Genomic DNA, 21,270 nt, shown 5'->3' on the forward strand with positions numbered 1-21,270 from the left:
TCTGCCGAAGAGCCATCTCAGTAGAAGAAAGCATGGGCTCCCTTCAGTCTTTGGTCAGAGATGTTAATGTAGCCATATGCTATCTACTTTGCTTGTTTTCTGTGGGTTTCTTTCTAAGCAGCTAACTGATCAGAGCTGTTTTCTATAAGTGAGATCTTTTGGTAATATTGCAGCCTAAGATACAAATGGCAGGAGCTCACAACTACCCTTTCACCCAAGGCAGGAGCTTGTTTTCACCATTTGCTTTTTTGGCAAGATGGATTATACAAGCTGAATGGTTTGGGTTGGAAGGGACCTTCAAATCAAATAACAAATCAGGTAAACATCTGTATAACAGTGTTCAGCTCATCTTCATCCTGGGGCCTATTTCCTTCAAGGCAAATCAAATTAATCAAGGGATAGTGTCTTAATCTATCAAAGTTGTTAGCTTCAAAGTTAGTTAGAGTATGTATTTCATCCTCTGAATTACTATAATCGTTAAGTGTTTTTATCTATTTCTTTTTCTCCTAAGATTGCAGCTAAACAAGCTGCAGCTGCTGCTACTCAGACTATTGCAGCTTCTCAGAATGCAGCTGTTTCAAATAAGAACACTGCAGCCCACCAGCAACTTGTGCAGAGCTGTAAGGTAAACCTATCACTACCTATTGACAAATAATTCTCAAACTCAGATTTATGGGGAGATGAAGACAGACCTCTCTAGTCATATCATTTTAATCTCAACAGAGACTGAAAAATGAAATATATGTATCTCCACATTCATCAATATGGGTTCGGCAGAACCATCATTCGTTGTTTTTTCCCCTGGTTTATGTGTTCTAATATATGGAGAGCCTTAGAAAGCTGAGCTACGGTAAGTGCAAAGAATTGCTTCCTACAGAACCCCTGAAAACATCTTGCTAGAAAGGATTGCAGGTTTATATACCTCAGCATGTATCCAAGTAATAAACAAGTCACCTTAAGCAAGCGTTTTAAGTGGAAGTTTTGTTGTAAAACAGTCAGCAGTAGTGTGTATGCAGAGCTATGCTGAAAGCACTGTGTTATATGAGTCTGGTTGCTCAAATTTGTACACTGGCAAGAAGTCTTGTCCATCAGTTCAGTGCATGGTTATGCTCTTTGGCAACTGAGTACCTCCATGGTCATAAAAACAGGCTGTTGAATGATGAAAGCAGTGAAATGGTACCGAAGTCTGCAGTGGAATAAAAGTAGCTTTGGAATTTTCCAAAACGAAGGATGGAGTAGCAATAGTGACTTATAGGATAATGCAGTGAAATCTTTATTTAATGTATTGGTTATATAATTAACAACACTGATCATCCTATTCTGTTGTTCAGTCTACAAGCAGCTGGGGCCTTAAATGTCACTCAGAACTAAGGTGTAGACCATAATTTCGGTTTACATGATTCTTAGATTGCAATTTAAGCTGCTAAGACCACAGATTTCAAGGTATGCCTAAAGTCAAGTATGTTTTTATAGTTCCAAGCTAGAATTAAGAGTCCCTGTGGTGAGAAGCTGTTCTGCTTTGTTCTTGAGCTACATTTGACAGCTTAATTTCTAACAAATGTTAGACAGATGTTTCTTCACAATTCTAAAAGAAATTACATTAAAAAAATAATTAAAAGGATAATAGAAGGCAAAAGTGTATTCTTGCAGAGAGAACAGTTATGCAGGGAATGAGAACCAAACCATGAAAGAAAGCATCTTTTAAAAACCACGTTAATATGCAGCAATTATTTCTTGTTATGGTGGTGTTCCTAAGAAATTTGGGAAATAAAGAATGCTGTACATATCAGGATTGTGTTGTAGACAGCTGCTGTTTTAGTGTGAATAATAATAATAAAAAGCTGATTCGCTGCATACATTACAGTCCATTCTCATTTGATCTTGATGATTTATTAGATAGTAGAGAAGATCAATACCTATTTTTGTACTTTGGGGATTAAAAACAGTATTGCACTGCTGAGGTAAGATTAATGTGAAGTGAAAGAGTTATATGAGCTTGAATTTGGGCAGTCCAAGAATGTTGTTTTGACAATCTACACTTCAGAATTCTATAGTTGTAGTATAAACTTAGTATTAGATGTTAAGGAAAAGCAGCATGAGGTACTCAATTTTGCTTTTCTGAAAACAAGACACTCTTTTGAAAATCTGTCACTTATCTCCGCTACTGGCATGTATGCATATAAAGGAAGTCATTCAAAATGCTGTATAAATACCTAATTTTTCACAAGAATCTTGATTGTCTAGTAGGGTCTTTCAACTAATGAGTAGTGGAAATAAACATTTCTAAGTAAAAACAGAATGTCTCTGAGAAATCCGATCATGTATTAATTGAGTTCCATGGACTCCTAAACAAATTCTTTGAAGTCAGAAGAGTATTATACCTGTGAGTTTTACCAGTTGTATTTGAGAGGGACAGGGAAGGGGCTTGTTTTAATGTCAGAGGGTTCATATTTATATGCTGAAAACTTCTCCTTTTGTTTACTATAGAATGTTGCAGACCACATTCCTCAGTTGGTGCAGGGTGTACGAGGAAGTCAAGCTCAGGCAGAAGACCTCAGTGCTCAGCTTGCTCTAATAAATTCCAGCCAAAACTTCCTTCAGGTGAAGTAAATCAATCATTGTAGTAGATTCCATCAGAAGAAAAGGCACTTCTTAATTATGTTTTTGTTTGTGACAAATAAGCAGTAAACTGTTAAAAACAATGTAAAGAAGTTCATGGCAGACTGGGATTTTGCCATGGCTAAGGAGAACTTAGCTCCTCAGGTCAGGTGGCTGAAACATGCTGAACCTGTGGAGAGTGAAAGCTGTCAAAATTTTGGATGTAAGAAACAGGAAAACTGAAATGTATGGAGAAAAAAACATTTGTTGTAGTGGCATTTGCTTTCTTGGAAAGAGTTTAATGAACAAGGTGGTGACAGTTCAGCATCTTTCTAAACGGGGATCTTGAATATAAGAGATGTTGTTGTAACCATTTGTAGTGAAGATAGAGTCACAGTGCTGCAGCAACAATCTTGAGAATTCTTCACGAATAAAAGGGAACATTACGATGATTTTTAGATATTAATCTACAGATGTTATAGATCTTGATTTGGCTTCTGTTCAAAACAAATCTTTAGTCTGCTTCTTCCAAAACATCCAGGGAAAAAAAAAAAAAGGAAAAAAGATAAAATCAAGAGTGTCGATAATGCTATTGGGTTTACTCTTGACAAGAAACAAACTGAAGAAATTAATTGTCTGTGTAATGACACTATCATTAATAAGCTTCAGTTATGCCTTCAATATGAAGTGGAAGCGAACTCTTTCATTAGATGCTGTTAGCATGTTCTTTATGGTCTCATGTAGTAGAAGCATCACATACAGTTCTGTCGCTATTTTGCTGTATGATTCCCTCTGTAGTCATTAAAATAATCTGCCTCCTCTCTGGCTGTATGTGTGTACCAAAGCGGTGGTGTGAATCAGGAAAGCAGCTTAACTGCATTAGCAGGAAACCAACCCTGTGAAGAGTCATAGCGTGTATTAATTTTTTCAGTGTACAGAATTTTGAAAGAATTTAATATTTGGAAATGCTGAAAGAAATTTCCCATTAATACCATCTGGACCTGATCGTACCACCTAGATGCTGAATAGCTGAACTGCAAATTTAAATAGTTCTAAGCAGTCTGTACAAATACTTTAAGGCCTCTTGGCTTCCATTGTTGCCTACAAAGTGACTGGTGTAGTAGTAAAGAACAAATGTTCTCTGCTGCAGAGGACACTGCAATTTGGAATTATAATCGGGTGTAGCATATGAATAAAAAAGGTTGCAGTCTAGGAGGTTCATGGATAAGGAGCAGGCAAGTGCATGAAGTGGTCATTGCAGAAGATGTAAAAAGCTCATGGTTGTGTGAATGGGGGAACCAGCATGTTCATTAAATCCTAAGTCTTACTTAAAGAAAATGAACTTATAAAATTGTGTTCCTGGTTCTTCTTTGGACAGCCTGGAAGTAAAATGGTGGCATCTGCTAAAGCTGCAGTACCCACTGTGACTGATCAAGCAGCAGCAATGCAGCTAAGTCAGTGCGCGAAGAACCTTGCAACCAGCTTAGCTGAGCTACGAACTGCCTCTCAGAAGGTAGGATAGTAGTTTTAATTAGCTAAAGCAAGATGGCCCAAATGGTCGTCACAGGTTCACTCCTTGGCTGTACTGTCTTCTCCCCCTTCCACCCAAAGGGAATGGTTCATGCTCAGGCAGTGTTTGCTTCAGTGTTGCCTTCATGCATGGTTTGCTCAGAGTCCCATGTGGCTTCTGTGTTGTAATGAACAGGGGAAGAATAACTGACAAGAAAACTGAAAAGCTTGTGTTACTACTGACATAACAGAAACATGGCAGGGAGGTATGCACAGAGTTAGCCTGGAACTGTTCCCTTTAAATATGAGGGGTAGAGGGTGTCTGTGTTTGACACACAGACTTCTAAACTTGATGTTGTTTTTTTTTTTAAAAAGTCTTAGTGGAAAGCCTTATCTTCTTGTTAATGCTGAAGCCCCAAATGAGGATTGTAGCAAAAATTACACCTCAAATTGCACCTCAGCAATCTGCAAAATTTTCAGCCAAGTTATTGGTTATTGTGGGCTGCCAGATTAGAGGGTTCAATGTGACTTGAATTATGTTACACTATTGTCAAAGGTGAAGTCCAAACTGCATGAGTTACTTTCTCAGTACCTGGACTACCTAATGTGAAGATGTGTATACACAAGGTAAGTGCATCTCATTCCTGCGGTGGCTCTTACCAGTGTTATTCTATTCACAAGCTAAGAGTATTGCTCAGTAGCTTGGAAGCCATGATGTGTAGATGTCCACAGGGGCTACTGAAGTCATGAGACCAATAGATATTTTGGAGGGATTGTATCTGAAGCATTTACTATGTCTAATAGTGTCTTACAGGTGCTAACAGTGTTACTGATCTGATTTCTGAATAGGCTCATGAAGCGTGTGGCCCAATGGAGATTGATTCTGCTTTGAATACAGTCCAGACACTCAAAAATGAACTGCAAGATGCAAAGATGGCAGCTGTGGATGGACAGCTAAAACCTCTCCCAGGAGAAACTGTAATTAATGAAGGGTGTCCTTCATTTATAAACAAACTTATCTGTTAAAAAAATTAAGTGTTTGAGGCAAAATAAGTCGTGAGGCTTTGGATAATTATCATGCTGGTGGGATCATGCTGGTGGGATATTGAGCTGATTCTCTTAAAAAGATTGTATGTTCCTACTACACCAGAGGAATGTTTTTTATCAGAAGTACTCACAGGACTGTAGGGCCTCCTTCTATATTGAACAAAATATTATTTAGTAGTAGTAATGTTTCGGTCTTTCCAAAAAGATAATTTTTTTTCATAGAGGACAAAGATGAGAACTCAAAAGTTGGTATTCTTAGAAACAGAAATATTTTATTTGGTAAAAACTCCCTTCTTACCACAGTTTAAGGTAGTGATTTCCATTGCTAATTATTAAATGTTGTAATTCTAATTTTGTTGTTCTTATGACCTAATATGTAAATTTATTTCAACTGGGGCAGGGAAAACATGCTAATAAGGCTTCAGAGAAACTCTGTGTTCAGTTGCTGAGATAAAAGCTTGTTTTTGGTAGGAGAGGAGTTTTCTTAATACTGTTTAAAAGGCAAGTGTGTTTTAGTTAGGTTTAAGCGAAGAATTCTGTCCTTTGCAACTTTTCACAGCTTGAGAAATGTGCTCAGGATCTGGGAAGTACCTCCAAAGCAGTTGGTTCATCAATGGCCCAGTTGCTAACTTGCGCTGCTCAAGGCAATGAGCACTACACAGGTACCATTTTATTCATAACGTCTGTGAGAACTCTGCTTCCCAGATGATGTTTGTTAGAAGGCTCTCTTATCACAGAGTGCTGAAGTCAAGTAATTGTTCACTTCTTTATTTCTATGCTGACAGTGAATTTTGGCAAGTTAGTAGGAATTGCTAATGTAAATAATGTGCTTCATAAAAGAATAGTGTTCCAATCTGCTCTATGTACATAACCAGATTGAGACATCTGCTGTTTTTGAAAGTGTCACAAACTCTTTCTGGACAGAACTAAAATGTAAAGCAATTCAAAGGCCAGTGCCACTGAAACGTTGCTGTGTCCTTTCACAAGTCTTGAAAGGGTCTTTGGATATGTTTTGAAACACAAGATGCAAACATACTTGGGATGATTTGGTAATGTTTAAAACATTGCATCTCTTACTAGATGTTTCACCATTTCCCATGTAACTATCTTCTCTGGCTCATTAATCACATTTGCATAGTTTGGGGTAAAGCCAACAGGGAATATTGACATGCACATTCTGTGATAGGTTCTTTTTATACATTGCCTCAGTTTTTGTACCTGTGCTTTTAGGGACTGAAGCACTTAATAAGGAGAAAGCTCCTTGCAGGGGGTTGCTGGGGAAGGTTTACATATAAATGATAAAATGTTCCATTCCCTCCTTTATGTAAAAAATGGAAGCTGTTGATGCAAATGCTACAGTAGAATTTTCTTTATATTACTGATAAAATCCGTTACGGCAATTACCACTTCATTAGATATAACTGCATCATGGCTAAGTAACTTACAGTTGCTTTCATTTGAAGCAGATGTAATTGGATTAATAAGGCTTGTGTTTCTATTACATAGTTATGCAGAAGTTAGCACTGGATATCTGGTGAAGGAATACAGGTACTTGCAGCTGATATCTAATAATTGAATCTAGTTCTCTTAACATCAAGCTATAAAAGCTGTTCAGTTGGGAAGTTTTGCAATGAGTTCCTTTTCAGAGCTCATGTCGCTATTTTCTATCATGGTATTTTGTTATGCAAGATTTTTTTTGCTTGAGCAAGTGCTGAGTGTTTGCAGGTATTATGGCATATTCTGCTGTTCTCAGTGATGAAAGGTCTTTACAGGTTATCTTCACTAATTAATCATTCCCCCTTGTCTGAAGCTGCAATAGTAAGTTTGTTTTCACTATGTATTTAAAAACAATTTCATGACATGTTCTCTGACTTTATTTTTATCTGCTTGTACTCACAGTGGGGTTAAGTTATATCAAGTTACCTCATCCTTAGTGTTTTCTTTTTATTTAATTTTTAATTGCTTGAACTTAAGCTATTTCTCTGTTGATTCTATAAAACCCCAAAGCCACATTTTCAGAAATGACAGATGCTCTGGCTTTGAAGTCATATACACAGTTCTTGCAGACAATCGTTTTCCCCCTTTGAAGTCATGTACACAGTTCTTGGAGACAATCACTTTTCCCCTGCAGTTTTTATCTTACTTCCAATTTTTAGCTTTCCTTCTTTACCCCTGCTTCACTGAGATATAGTCACTGATCTATAGCTGCTCTGGAATGTCCTCTTTGGCGTATAAGATTTACTTTATGGCTTCACTACAGGCATTTCTCTTGGCAAATGATGCTGTGTATTTCAAACGTAGTCATGTTTGAAGGTTATCTTTTAAACTGCATTTGAAATGTTGTGTTGCAATGTGATCATAACCTGCAAATTCAGCTGTCATAAAATACAAAAATTATCTCTAAGAGTGCTAATAGATTCCTTGTTGAAATCTGAACATAGGAGTTGCTGCAAGAGAAACTGCTCAGGCTTTGAAGACTTTGGCTCAGGCAGCACGAGGGGTTGCAGCATCAACTACTGACCCCGTAGCGGCGCATGCGATGTTGGATTCAGCAAGGGATGTCATGGAAGGGTCTGCTATGCTTATCCAGGAGGCAAAGCAGGCCCTGGCTGCACCGGGGGATGCGGACAGTCAGCAGAGATTAGCCCAGGTAAGTTGCGGCGATGTGAATTATGGAAAACCCACTGAAATTGCATAGAACGCAGCCCTAAATAGTAAAAGAATACAACAGATCAGGCCTCAAGAAATGTCAGAGAGCTGCCTATTACTGCCAGTAGCTCTCAAATTGTAACATTATGCTTGTGTCAAAGAATGTAGATGGCACTTAGTGCATTTTAATAATCTTTCAGAGAAATCAACTTATGCAAAGATGAAATTAGGTGCTTTTACCCACAAAAGAGTGGGTTGCTTGATTGCAATATGAAACACCTGTTAAACTCATTGCCAAAAGAAGGCTTAGTACTCATGTTATCTTCAAAATGTGAGCACACTTTTTTCTACATGAGTAGCACAACTGCTTTTGAAGATTGTAAGGAGTAATAGGTTCTTTAACTGGTTTGAAGAGATCTTTATTTGGCCTGTATTTCAAATAATTTCTTAGGAGGTGAGATTTGATTTAAATAAGTATCTGGACTTTATCTGAAATAAGTGGTACGCAAAGGATTTTTCTGTTTAGTATATAGTTAACTTCTGGTGCATTTCCATAGCTAGGGTGGTACAGCCTTTATCCCAAGCTTCAAATATGGCTTTGTTGGAGTCAGAATTGTAAAAATTGCTGGCTCTAGATTGTTCCTCCTGTTTGTTAGTTAAATGATTGCTTAAGTCCTTCTCAGTGTCTGTGTGTTTACTTCTGTGTTGTAGGTGGCAAAAGCAGTGTCTCATTCGCTGAATAACTGTGTGAATTGTCTACCTGGACAAAAGGATGTCGATGTGGCTTTAAAGAGTATTGGAGAGTCTAGCAAGAAGCTCCTTGTTGATTTGGTGAGATGTCTTTTACCATACAAATAAATTCAGAGAATTGAAGAGCTGATCTGGGTTTTCCACATATCAAATTATGTAGCAAGTGTGCCTGAAGTATACTTCAAGTATGTTTTATTTGTTTTGCAGGTTTAAGAAATTAATTACTTGGCTAAAATGCTGTTCTTCTAGTTCATGGGAAAGTTGAAATGTACCTAGGGCTTATGAAAGCAGTATTAAAATTGCTGTCTTGCATCACCATTACGGTTTGTTTTGTTTTTGAGAATGCTAACTGTGACTTCACAAATTGAATATGAAAATGAGAATTATAAATTATAATTCATCTCCCACCTAGGTGACCAATTCAGTTGAAGGAGAAAGGTCCTTTAAAAAGTTTTAGTGCATCTACAACCGTTAAGTGTGAAGAGATGAATTGTTATATTTATCTGCATCCATGTCAGGGAGGGGTGGAGGGGGGACAAAAAAAACAACTGTGAGCACTGCTAACTTGCTGGAAGGTTGCATGACTTGAACAACTCTGTCTCATCTACTGGTGATCCTGCTACCCTGTGAATGAAGGAGGGATTATATTTTAATATTACTGCAATGCTGCTTGGTTGAATCAGGTCAGGACTAAATTTAGTCATTGAAGAACTGCCGATACTTGTAGGTTGTTCTGGAAGGCTTGTTTGTGGAAGTGAACAATGACTTGGAGAATAAATTTCTCCCACTTTCTCCACTGAGTTCATCATTTTGAGTTTCATAGTTGGACCATAAAATAGCTGTTATCTTCTCTGTCCCTAGAAAGGCTTGCTTGATTGTCTGTCCATTGAAAGAAACAGCAAGACAAAGCTTGCTGTGTAGATTTCTGCTTGATAACTATCCCATAGTTGGACTATTCTGCTTTTTAGGACTGATTAACTAGCAGTTCAGATGCAGTACTCCATTTTAGCTTGTATGTGGGGCCTACTGCTGTCTTGAATTTAGTGTTCTTGAATTGTGTTGAACTCTATCGTCACAAAGGGTTGGTGTGACATGGTAGACAATAAAATAGTTATTGGTCTCTTACAGCTACCTCCAAGTTCAAAGTCATTTCAAGAAGCTCAGAGCGAACTGAACCAGGCAGCAGCAGATCTGAACCAGTCAGCAGGAGAAGTTGTCCATGCTACACGGGGCCAAAGTGGGGAACTGGCTGCAGCATCTGGAAAATTCAGTGATGATTTTGATGAATTTCTTGATGCTGGGATTGAAATGGCTGGCCAAGCCCAAGTAAGCGTGTGTGCTTTTTTTTATCTTGCTAACTGAGACCAAGGTTGATTTGGGAATACAGTATAATTTACTAGTGTAAGTGTATCCAAATATAACAGGGGATGTATGTTATGAAGCAGTCATCTGGAGTGAAGTGAGCTTAGCATTTGTGTCTTCGTTTTTGTGGCCAGTCAGAAATGTGATTTCATGCTCTTCTGTCTGGTTTGGGCTGTTAGCTAACTAATTTATAAGCTGTATATTTGAAAGTACAAAGGCCTGCTGAACCTCTCACAGGTTATGGCAAGAGTTGCTTCTATTTCAGTAGCACTTGCAAATCTGTTTGGTGATTTACAATCTGGCCTAGATCTATTCTGACTAACTAAGTAACATTCAGGAGCGTTGTCACATTACCTAGTTTATTCCTAGTATTCTGGGTGCTCATTTCAAGTTGGAGCTATCTCATTCGTTATCTTACTGGGTTTAGGTGTACGTATTTAAGGAAGTTGGTCCATTAGAGATAATTTAACATAGCAAATGCCAGCATATAAAGAAGGGTCACATACCAGGTGAGCTAGGAGGATGGAGAAAAAAGAATTTTTGGACTGTATTGTCTTAGTAAAAGGAGCTTTTAAACCTAAGAATTCCTGCCAGAAGAAATAGGAAGGAAATCTAAGGAGTACACTAGTCCTTCAAAGTCACTTATGAAGTGTCTCTATAAAGCAAATGCTTTGTAGATAATGCAGAACAGAGAGATCAGGCAATAACTGTTGATTATTCTTGATTAAACTTTAATCATTCAGGTTCAGATCCATGAAGTGAAGTAGGCACCAAATATCAGCTGATTCTCTGAAATTAAATAGGAGTTCGATATTTATCTCTTCAGCCATGGGCCTCATTAACTTGTAAAACGTTTTATTTGTATAAAACTATCTGAATAAAACAGTTGAGTGCAGGCAAGGGTAGGAATTATATGAGCTGGTGCAAACAGTTACTTGAAAAGAGAATTCCAGGTGCTGATAACCTTGTGGACTGTGAAGATTTGCTTCTCCTGCTGTCATAGTGAATTAAAACCACCTTAGCTAATACTGGCTCATCTTTCAGTAGAGAATACCTTTTGTCTGTGTCTAGTTATTTGGCCTGAACAGAAGCAATATCAGATGTTTCGGATGCTTTGCAAATGGGCAGAAGAGGGTAGGGAGGAGAGCAGAATGTAAATACAGATTAAAAGCTATTCACATCATCTAAGTAATATACAACCTCTAAATTTAAAACCCTAAACAGACCATTAGAAAGAACAAATTAACTTCTACTGATAACTGAAAGAAGAATATTGTTCTACCTGTTTGCAGTGCTTCCCTGTAATTGTGCACACATGAAGGTTATCCTTTTCAAGCAATGGCTTAAAGTTAGTGAAGAATAGTAAGCGTTCTGACTTGGATGTTCTAAAGTAAGATTATAAAAATTTATTTTCTTGAGGCAGAGGACTTTCTGGAGATATCTTTGTGGGAGTAATCCCAGTTAAATGCAAGAGAGCTTGTGGGTTATGCAGGATGATAGAATAGACAGTACACACTGATGGAGTAATGCGGATCAGTTGTGCCAGGCAGAGATGTATGAGAATCTTGACAATGAAAGCATTGTTCAACAAGTAGTAAAGTTTCTCCCTTGCTTGTTTATGAATACTGCTATTGTTAGAAATAAAGCTATTTGTTACATGGGTTTGTTGTTCGGTTATGTGAATAGAGCTAGAGGCACCTGTCTGGGTGAACAGAGGCTTTGGTCCACGTCCTCCTTTGGACAGAATTCCCTTGCATGTCAGTGGTTTCAGGTGGATAACAGACTATGTTTCCAGATGCTGCTTTAGCACACACTTTATTGCAAACTAGGCGCTTAATGTTATGTGGGTATGGTCTTTCAGACTAAAGAAGATCAGATTCAAGTAATAGGTAACCTCAAGAGCATCTCTATGGCTTCAAGCAAACTGTTACTGGCTGCCAAGTCTCTGTCTGTTGATCCCGGAGCTCCTAATGCCAAAAATCTCTTAGCAGCAGCAGCAAGGTAAGGATGTATCGCTTGTTTTGTTTTACTTAAGTCGTCTGTTTTCCTCAGCACTACTTAAAATGTGCTTAGGTATTCTTACTGATACCGTTAACTGAGTGGTTGGAACCTACAGTTCTATTTAAATGAATGTAGGTCCCAGGCAAATTGCTTACTTCAGAGTAGTCCTTTATCTGACATAACTTGTTACCCTTGGTTGAAATATGAACTACTAGTTGAAGAATTGGCCTGTTTTTTGAAAGGGACTAGTGTGCTTTACCTGCTTCTCTTTCCATCTATGTTCTGACAAGTTGCTAGGTAATAGTAAGTCTCAATCCTTAACAAAGACAAGAAATTGAATAATGTCCTTATATAGGCTGTTTGTAAAATTCGTGTTGTGGCTACCTATCAACAACAGTATGTATGATCAAGAAGACTTTAAAGGGTTACCTGATAGGATATGCTTATTTGATGGAAGATACTCTCTTACTTAAAGGATTTTTAACCATGCCCTGAATTTCATTGTTTGGACTCTGTTTCTCAGCCTCAGTGCTCAGTGTTTATTTGAAAACTGCACACCTTTTGGTGTTTGGATAATCACCTCTTGTTCATTTTCCCAAACTTTTCATGTTTTTTTCTCAAGTGAACTCATTTATGTCTTTAAATTGAATGTTCAACTATCAAACTAGAAGGGGACTGCTGAAGGACGGCTAGGCACTCAGACCTAGAAATGTCAATATTATAATGTGAAAGTCTGAAATAAAGTTCAGATGTTACTTTCAATACTGTCTTCCAAAATGTTTACTCCCACAAAGATTAGCCTGGAGAGCAAGTGAGTAATTTAAGACTTACTTCTTTGAGGATAACGCAGTTGATGTTTGACCTGGACCCTGGAATCATCACTCCTTTAATGTCAAATAACTTGATTAAAAAAAGTAAAATCCACTCTTAATAAAGGACTACTTAAATAAGTAAGGTGTGCTACTTTTTGTTGTGTTCTTGACAAAAATACTCTGACATTTACCTTGTCTCCCCAGAAATATCTAGACTTGTAGAGAAGTTGTAGGTAATCAAAGGTACACTGAATACAAATGAAGGAGTCGCATGTGTTTGTGTTACTGCCACAGCACCAGACTGCTATGGATTTCTGCTTTAGACTTGGAACATTGCTGTTTCTTTAGAGTGTAGAGCAAGTTAATATCTCCAGTGAAAGCCAGTTCGTTGGTTGTTTCTTCCAGGCTGGTATTCTCTCTGTAGAAACATTTAATAAAAAGGGAGAAACAAGCAGCGTATAAAGTATAGAGTCATCAGAGATGGTCTGTTTTGCCATGGTGTTTGTGTGAAGGCATGTCAGCATGACTAAGACTGTGCACAGACATTAGATAGCAACAAAAAGTAAATATTTCATCAATTCTAGGTTTGTGTTTGAGACACAAGGGACCATCATATTTCCCTTCTTTAATCTTCTGTGGCTTTGCAAATGCAGTAGTTGTGACAAGCTTGCCAGGGCTCCGTTCACTTTGCTGCTATGATGTGGTCAGGTCAAATATTTCTACTTTATCTTCTCTGAGGAAATGAGGAAAAAAAAAAAGGCACAACTTCTTTGCTTCTCACTGGCTTACCTTCTAATTTTTTCTCTCATCTTTTATAGTGCTATGATTCATCTTGTATTTTCTTTCTGTAGTGTATAGTATTAATGTTAGTGAGACCATACTGCATCCTCTACAAAGCAAACTATGAGTCTGCCATCAAGTTTTTTCTTTAATCTTTGATATTCTTCAAGTCAACTCATCTCCCTTAGGTTACAATCAACAGAGAATGAAATATTTGTACATGAAGTTTCTCTGGGAGTTAACAGAACCATTCTTTTTTGTCATCTGCTTATATGTCTGAATGCAATGAAGTTTTTCCGATTTGTAGAAATCACTGTGACATTCAAGAGGTTTTAAGAAAGAATCCATTGTATTGATGGTATGTTGGTCAAGCCTGGAAAAATGACTCCACAAGGACACCAAAGCGTACCAAAAAGGGTAGGTTTCTCAATTAAACAAATAGATATAGAGCAGTTCCAGCTGGAAGGGACCAGCAAATATCACTGAGTTGAACTGTCAGGCTATTTTGGGGGTGACTCAAAGTTAACACACATCATTAAGAACTCTATCCAAATGCCTCTTAAGCATGGGCTATCAACCACCTCTTTAGGAAGCTTGTTCCAGTGTCTGTTCTCTTGGTAAATAAGTTCTTCCTACTGTCTGGTTTGAGCCTCCGCTGATACAGCTTTGAGCCATTCCCATGCATCCTGTCATTAGTTACTAGGGAAAAAGGATGAGCACTTCCCTCTCTACTTCCCCTCCTCGGGAAGCTGTAGAGAACAAGTTTACCCTTCAACCTCCTTTTGTTTCATTTCTTGTTGCCCTGAAATATAATATGTCAGTTTTATTTTTAAAGTAGGTCCTCTTTCCTTTTGTAACAGTATGATAGCATCCATTTAGGTAATCATGCTATTGAAGTTGTCAGTCATTTTTATCCAGTGCCAGTATTCTAAAGAGAAAACTATCCATACACCATGTAGTTTTTTCAAGGTCAGAGGAAAGCATGTTCTCCATGCACTCTTCCTTCACCCTTTTTCTAATTTGCCATGAGATACAACGCGAACTTGCATTCCCCTATGTCACAATGTAAGTCAAGGTTTTGCAAGTTGCCTAGCATGCCTAGCTATAGAAAATGATTTTTGACTAGTAACAATGAAAGGCAGACTTGTTCCTCCTTCTGCAAAGCCTCTTCTAGAAGCTGCTTCCCTGACTAATTAGCCACTAGTCTGGTGTGTTGCTAGGGATAATGAATATTGCAGTGGAAGCACAAATAGTGACTAGATGGTATGTCAGACACAGGCTGTGTTCAACAGCACAAGCACTGTGAACTCTTGGAGAAACTCAATGCAATGAATACCTTGATCTCTGCTGATTTTAACTTAAGTGAGATATGTTGACTCAAAATATCAATGATCAGCTAAAGAAAAAAGATAACTGACTTTATATAGCAGGACCACGTGTGTGTGTGTGTGTAATACAATATGTCAGGATGGAAGACTGCTAGCAAAAGGTGTAGTACTCCTCTACATGTAAACATTCTGGACATAATGGCCACTTGTTTCTGTGTATTTTAAGATGTCTGGGGTGCTATTTCAGAAATTCTTCAGCTAATATCAGACCAGGAAAAGATATTGGTAATGTCATAAATGCCTTTTAGCAACTGAGTTATGTCATTGTGCTAGTGTAGTGGATTGACTTCGGCTGGCTGCCTCATGCCCAGACAGCTGCTCTCTCACACCCCTCCTCAACAGAAGAAAATAACATGAAAAAGCTCATGGGTTGACATGAGGAGACTGTGATTACAATCACAGTTTAAAAAAAAACACAAACACTTTAGAAAAATGTATAGCCAATTAAAGTATAGATGGTGAGAAACAAAGACCAGTTTAAACCATCTTCCCCTCAGCCCTACTCCATTTTTTTCTAGACTCAATTTCACTCAATTTCTGACTACTGTGCCTCCTTCTCTGCCCTGAGCAGTACAGGGGGTTGGGGAATGGGGGTGTTGCAGTTGGTCTATGACAGCTCCTCTGCTGCTACTTCCTCCTCACATTTTCCCCTGCTACAGTGTGGGTTCTTGGAATGGGCTGCAGTGCTTTACAAACTACTGTAGCATGGGTTCTCTCTGCAAACCACAGTCCTTCAGAATAAACCTGCCCCAGCATGGGTTCTCCATGAAGCACAGTTCCTATCAGGACCAGCTGCTCCAGAGTGTGTCCTTCACAGACTGGTTGTGACAGGATAAACCTGTTCCTCTGTGGGACCTCCATGGGCCTGCAGTTCCTGGAGGGAGACCCTGCTCCATTGTGGGCTCTCCACAGGCTGTAGTTTCCTTCAGGGAATGTCCACTTGCTGCATTGTCGGATATCTGCTCCGGCATGGTCTCTCCCGCAGGCTGCAGAGGAACCTCTGCTCCAGCATCTTCCCATCCTTCTTCTGGCACTGGTGTTTGCAGGGTTGTTGCACTTTTCTCTCCTAGCCTTCACTGCCATGTGGTGAGGAGTCCACGTGCCCTTTCTGAACTGTGCATTTCCAGAGGCACCTCCAGCTTGTTTGCTGGGCTCAGCTGTGTCCTGTAGTAGGTCCATGGTGGAGTCAGCTGGAACCAGCTGCACTCAGCACAGGGCAGCCCCTGGCCTTGAACTCAGAGGCCACCCCTGCAGCCCTCCCCACCAAGACCTTGCCATGCACACCTAATGCACATGTCACTGTGAAATAAAGCTGTTGCCTCTGGACTAACTTCTTAATTGTTTGCAGTTGTCTCTGATGTTGATCACTGTTAAATGCTTTAATTTTTTTCTGATTCTAGGAAGCTTATTAAGGAAAGGGTCTTTAGGCCAATTACTTTACAGCAGAGTTATTCCTGAAACAGTGGAAGGAAAAGTAATAGAACATCAAAGCTTGAAAACTTGGTAGTATGCACTTAGTGAAACAGAAGCTTTAACTCAATGAATAGTTCAAGTTAAAAATGTACCTTGTTTCTTCTACTTTCCCTAGAGCTGTGACTGAGAGTATAAACCAGCTCATCACACTGTGCACCCAGCAAGCTCCTGGGCAGAAGGAATGTGACAATGCACTCAGAGAACTGGAGGTATTACTGTATTCCAGAAAGCTCTTCTGAAGAGCACTGGGACCAAAATGTTTGATTTTCCTTTGTCTTTGATTAGCTTCTGTCACTGTCTTCTCACTTAGATATATGGCAGGGGTTTTAATTGCATACCAGGTAAGCACAGAACCTCTCTGAACATCTTGTAGTTTTGGCCAGAGTGAAATTTGCCCTACTGTCCCCTTCTCTTCCTTGCTCCCCATAAAGTACAGTTCAGTCATTATTATTCATAATTACTGTGAATTAAAAAGGAGTCTCAGTGGGCTGGACATCCCCAGTGCCAGCAGTGTACTGAAGGGAGTTGTAATTCCTTGATTTTCTGTTCTTAGAAGGTTGTTATTTATGGTGTTACTTAAACACTTAGTGTGTTTCAGCCAGGACTTTGTTAGGATGCTCTGTAGTCTTTCCCAGAGATTCTGGACGACCATGTTTTGGGAGGACCTTCCTGTATGGCCTCCGGAGAGACAGCTAAACTTTCACAGTATTTCAACTGAAAGGGTTATAGAATATACAAAGATGTTATAACAATAGCAAATACATGTTAGCTGTTAGTATGAAGTTGTGCTGGCTTGTGTTCTGCTGTTGTTTCTTTATATTGTGAGGACTTCTGTCTCCATAGTAGTATAAACATTGCAGGAACATGGCTTATTTTACAAGGGTGTTATTTAAGGATCAAGCATAACAATGAGGAATTGCTGCAGTTGCTGTGAGAACTGGGAAAGGGATGGGAAGACACTGGAAACTGTGTTCTAAATACAACCTTTTCCTCACATCACATTGTTCTCACAGTTTCTTAATTGCTGTAAGGATGTAAAGATTAAAAAAAAAAAGCCTTTACAAATACTGTAGGTATGCCTTAATGTTAGGAGTTTATTTCTGTAGCAAGTCTAATAGTTTACATTCATGCCCAGACTTCCTTCAGGTGCAAGGCAAAGGTCAGATAAAGATACTAGTATCTTTCTGTACTTACCTAGTTTTTCTTCAGAAAGTTGAACTCTTTTCTGCCTGATATTTAGTGAGGTGGTTCTTCCAAACTTGTAAAAAGGCACCTTACAAATATTTTAAGCATAAGAGAATTATTGTCTACAGTATTTTGCAGCTTTTTACAAGTTTCTTCATCTATAAATGAATATCTGATGAACTTCTTCATTTCCAGGAATCAGTTTCACCTCAGAAAAATTAAATCCCATTTGTGCTTGTAGTTTTTTGGCAGAGGGAGCTATATTGGTGGGTTCTGTTGACAGTAGGAGGAAGCAGGCAGATGGTTACTAGCATTTAGTTTGGTAGCCCTTTTTATCTCTAGACAGTACTTAAATGGTATCTTGTTCTCCTATCACTTAGTCTTTTAATTCCAGTTATAAAATGTTAAAATATTACTGAAAACATGTTAGACTACTCAGAACTGATGCAAAAACAGGTTGCCTCATGTGAGCCAAGCATTACTAACTGACCGTAGGCCAGCCATAACAAATGCAGGGTAAACCACATTAACCTATACTTCCAACAGATGGGTAGTGCAGAAATGAATAGTTACTGTAGTTCAGTTGATGTGGGGTAGCATTTAATGTGTAGTCCATATATCTGTATGTGAACCCTCAGTGACTGTAGTTTTCTGTGCTGGCTGGAGACAGTTACAACTACATTGGGGTAAGCAGAACAGTTGTGATAGTGTACATTTTTCTCAGCTCAGTCTTTGGCTCTGTCAGTACAAGTTTCTTTCCTTCTTTCAGACAGTTAAGGGAATGCTGGATAACCCCAATGAGCCTGTGAGCGACCTCTCATATTTTGATTGCATTGAGGGTGTAATGGAAAACTCAAAGGTAACTTCCTTTTGCTACCTCTCTGCCAATTGTGAAGTACATTTTGGTTGTCATAGATTTCCACATGTATATCAAACATGTTAGAAACACAGCACAGTATTTCTAAAGTGTGTGTTGCATTCCTTGGTAAAATTTAGCCTGAGATCAGTCTCTTAGAGGTCAGTGCATTTTTTTGGTCACTTTGAAGTCTTTTTTTTTGGTTTTGTCTTGGTAATATTTTTTATTATGTGACTGGCATGCAATGCTGGTTAAGCTTTCGCCTCTCTCCCTTCTCCTCTGGTTTATTAGACAATTTACAGGATGTCTATCATGCATGATGATATGTTTTGATGATATGACTGCAGCTATGTTAGAAATGCCCGAAGTGTAAATGGGAGCCTTGGCAATGAAATACCATGGTATTGTTCTGTGTGAAACAGCTTAGTGAAATGTCTGAGCAGTCCAGATATTCTAGCACACAAGAAGATCTGTATGAAATCTCTGAAGTTCTTTTTGAGCATACCATGTCATACATCTTGCTTTGAAGCTCTGCTTTGGTGTCCTTATTACTTGATGTTTGGGATTGTCTCAAATTCTTTGCTCTCTAAAAGAAAAACAGAATGCTTAAGGGGTTGGGAATGTGCATGTCATCTTGTTCTAGTGCTCTACTGTAGTCAGACCTTACTTTGAATTTTAAAAAGAACATAAACTGAATTTTGTGAGAGATGCTTTGAGAGTTAATGTGCATTCTGATATCTGGATGGTTCCAGCAGATTAGATACAACTTGATCTCCAGTGAACTTCAGTGAGTTTGGGGGCAAAGAAGATCCAGGATGTATGAAAGCAGTTTCTGTTTTGGTTGCCATGTTCTGAAATCCATGAAACATACCTAGAGCCAGGCTACCTGTGACAAATACTGTATGGTAGAAAAAGTAATGCGTGTTATTTCTGTACCCTCATAGTCAATTGAGCTATAATAGTGTTAGTTCTTGGCCCTGTAAATCCAGTGCTGATCTGTATGTCTTATCCCTCATGCCACACAAAGGAATGTGCTCAAATCTACGAGCTTGTTAACTAGCTAAAATTTCTTGAAGCCAGGTCAAGCACTTTCGTGAGCCTGAACAGGTTCATGGCCAGAAATCACTTGCCCTTTACTGGTAGGGAAGCATATTGGAAGTTTACGTTGTTTTTTTCAATTTCCAAGGTTCTTGGAGAATCAATGGCAGGCATTTCCCAGAATGCAAAAACTGGGGATCTTTTAGTCTTTGGAGAATGTGTTGGAGTTGCATCCAAGGCTCTTTGTGGCCTCACAGAGGCAGCAGCTCAGGTAAGCTATTGAAGTCTGTGAAGCAAATGTATGTATTTTTTAAAAAAATCTTACGTTATACATGTGTAATTCTGAGATTTTTTTCATTTTGGCCAAATAATGACCTTGTACTATGCAGTGCGCTCTGTGTAGGATACACATAAATTGTGAATATGCTGCTGTATGTTGCAGGAGTAACAGAGTACAATTACATGCAAATTTTTATAAAGAAAGGAAGTGACGTCAAGAAGGTAAGTTTTCCTGAGGATAAAGCAAATGTCAAAGCTGCAGTCTATAGAATACGTGTTTGCAGCTCATATTACATCATAGAGAAGCACACAAAATCAAGCTGCAGTAAAAATAAATGATACAGCTTTGTTTTAGTTCACACTCCTAATTTGAGACTGCATTTCAGATAATAAGCAATCTGCCTTCTAGCTCTTTACTTTCTCAATAACCAAGTATCTTAAGCTATCACAACAATTAGAGTCAAGACAAGGTCACTGTGGTTTGATCTGGTAACTGGTTGACTTGTACTCATGAGATTCTCTCAGTTGTGCTTCAAGCCCATACAGCCTTTTCCGTGAAGCATGATCCTGGCTGTGGAAGATTATGCTTTGCATCTGGAAACTGCTTTTTGATTTCCCCAGTACAGAATCTCATTCTGAACTTAATCTTCTCCAAATCTAACCCTGGGTTGCCTTACCAGCATGTGGAGCTGACAAATACTGTATCTGTAATGGAAATTCATCAAGCAGTCTTCCAACACTGTTTTGCCAGTCCAGACAAAAGGTCTTTGTTCAGAGGCATGAAACAATCTTATATTGAGGAAGAAAGAAAATAAGTTTGGCCAGAAGACGTCTTGAGCTGCAGTGAGACCATCACCTGCAGATATGATGGTCTCACTGAAGCTCAAGACGCTCACCTGCAGATGTGATGGTCAGCTACTTAGTAGTAGTAGTCCATTTGCTGTGGTGATCTGACGTCAGTAAGGAGGAGTTGAGAGAGGCGTTTGCTTTACAGGAAGACTAGTTGTCTAAGCAAACGGGATGATTTTGTTTTGGCTAATTAAATTTCGGAAGTGCAATGGCTGAGGTGTCTTGGTTTCAGAGGTTTGTGGAGATGTATTACTAAAAATAATGTTACTAATACTTTACAGTACGATTTCTGGATGATGGCTGACTACCAAATGCAATGACATTTGGCAAGCTTATCAGAAAAGAAACAAGGTGGATTTAGCAATGTTTCATCGTTTTTCTTTTCTTTCTTTTTCCATTTCTAGGCTGCTTACTTGGTTGGCATTTCAGATCCCAACAGTCAGGCAGGTCAGCAGGGTCTTGTTGACCCAATTCAGTTTGCCAGAGCCAATCAAGCGATCCAGATGGCTTGCCAGAACTTAGTTGATCCAGCAAGCAGCCCATCACAGGTAACTGAAGGATTGCATTGAGCCTAGCATTGCTAGGACACATGACTTCAATTTGTGACCAAGCAAAGGAGTTATGTTTTAAAATTGTTGCCTGGCTTTGACCACAATTTTGCAGAGCTAGAATGTAGTAACTGTCCTGGTGCTCT

General features: G+C 38.8%; 1 protein-coding gene across 1 annotated transcript in view; it reads left to right on the forward strand.

Moving 5' to 3' along the window:
- Nucleotides 1–21,270, forward strand: part of TLN2 (talin 2) — a 177,238-nt gene that overhangs the window by 104,067 nt on the left and 51,901 nt on the right. Inside the window, exons 25-37 of the mRNA XM_035553894.2 lie at nucleotides 512–625; nucleotides 2,488–2,601; nucleotides 3,977–4,111; nucleotides 4,957–5,085; nucleotides 5,714–5,816; nucleotides 7,596–7,804; nucleotides 8,515–8,634; nucleotides 9,682–9,879; nucleotides 11,777–11,916; nucleotides 16,485–16,578; nucleotides 18,324–18,413; nucleotides 19,597–19,719; nucleotides 20,981–21,124. Of these exons, the coding sequence (XP_035409787.1) occupies nucleotides 512–625; nucleotides 2,488–2,601; nucleotides 3,977–4,111; nucleotides 4,957–5,085; nucleotides 5,714–5,816; nucleotides 7,596–7,804; nucleotides 8,515–8,634; nucleotides 9,682–9,879; nucleotides 11,777–11,916; nucleotides 16,485–16,578; nucleotides 18,324–18,413; nucleotides 19,597–19,719; nucleotides 20,981–21,124 (1,713 nt within the window). The remainder of the gene's footprint in view (nucleotides 1–511; nucleotides 626–2,487; nucleotides 2,602–3,976; nucleotides 4,112–4,956; nucleotides 5,086–5,713; nucleotides 5,817–7,595; nucleotides 7,805–8,514; nucleotides 8,635–9,681; nucleotides 9,880–11,776; nucleotides 11,917–16,484; nucleotides 16,579–18,323; nucleotides 18,414–19,596; nucleotides 19,720–20,980; nucleotides 21,125–21,270) is intronic.

This window comes from Cygnus atratus, chromosome 11 (genome assembly GCF_013377495.2).
Source record: "Cygnus atratus isolate AKBS03 ecotype Queensland, Australia chromosome 11, CAtr_DNAZoo_HiC_assembly, whole genome shotgun sequence".
In the NCBI taxonomy this organism is placed as follows: domain Eukaryota; kingdom Metazoa; phylum Chordata; class Aves; order Anseriformes; family Anatidae; genus Cygnus; species Cygnus atratus.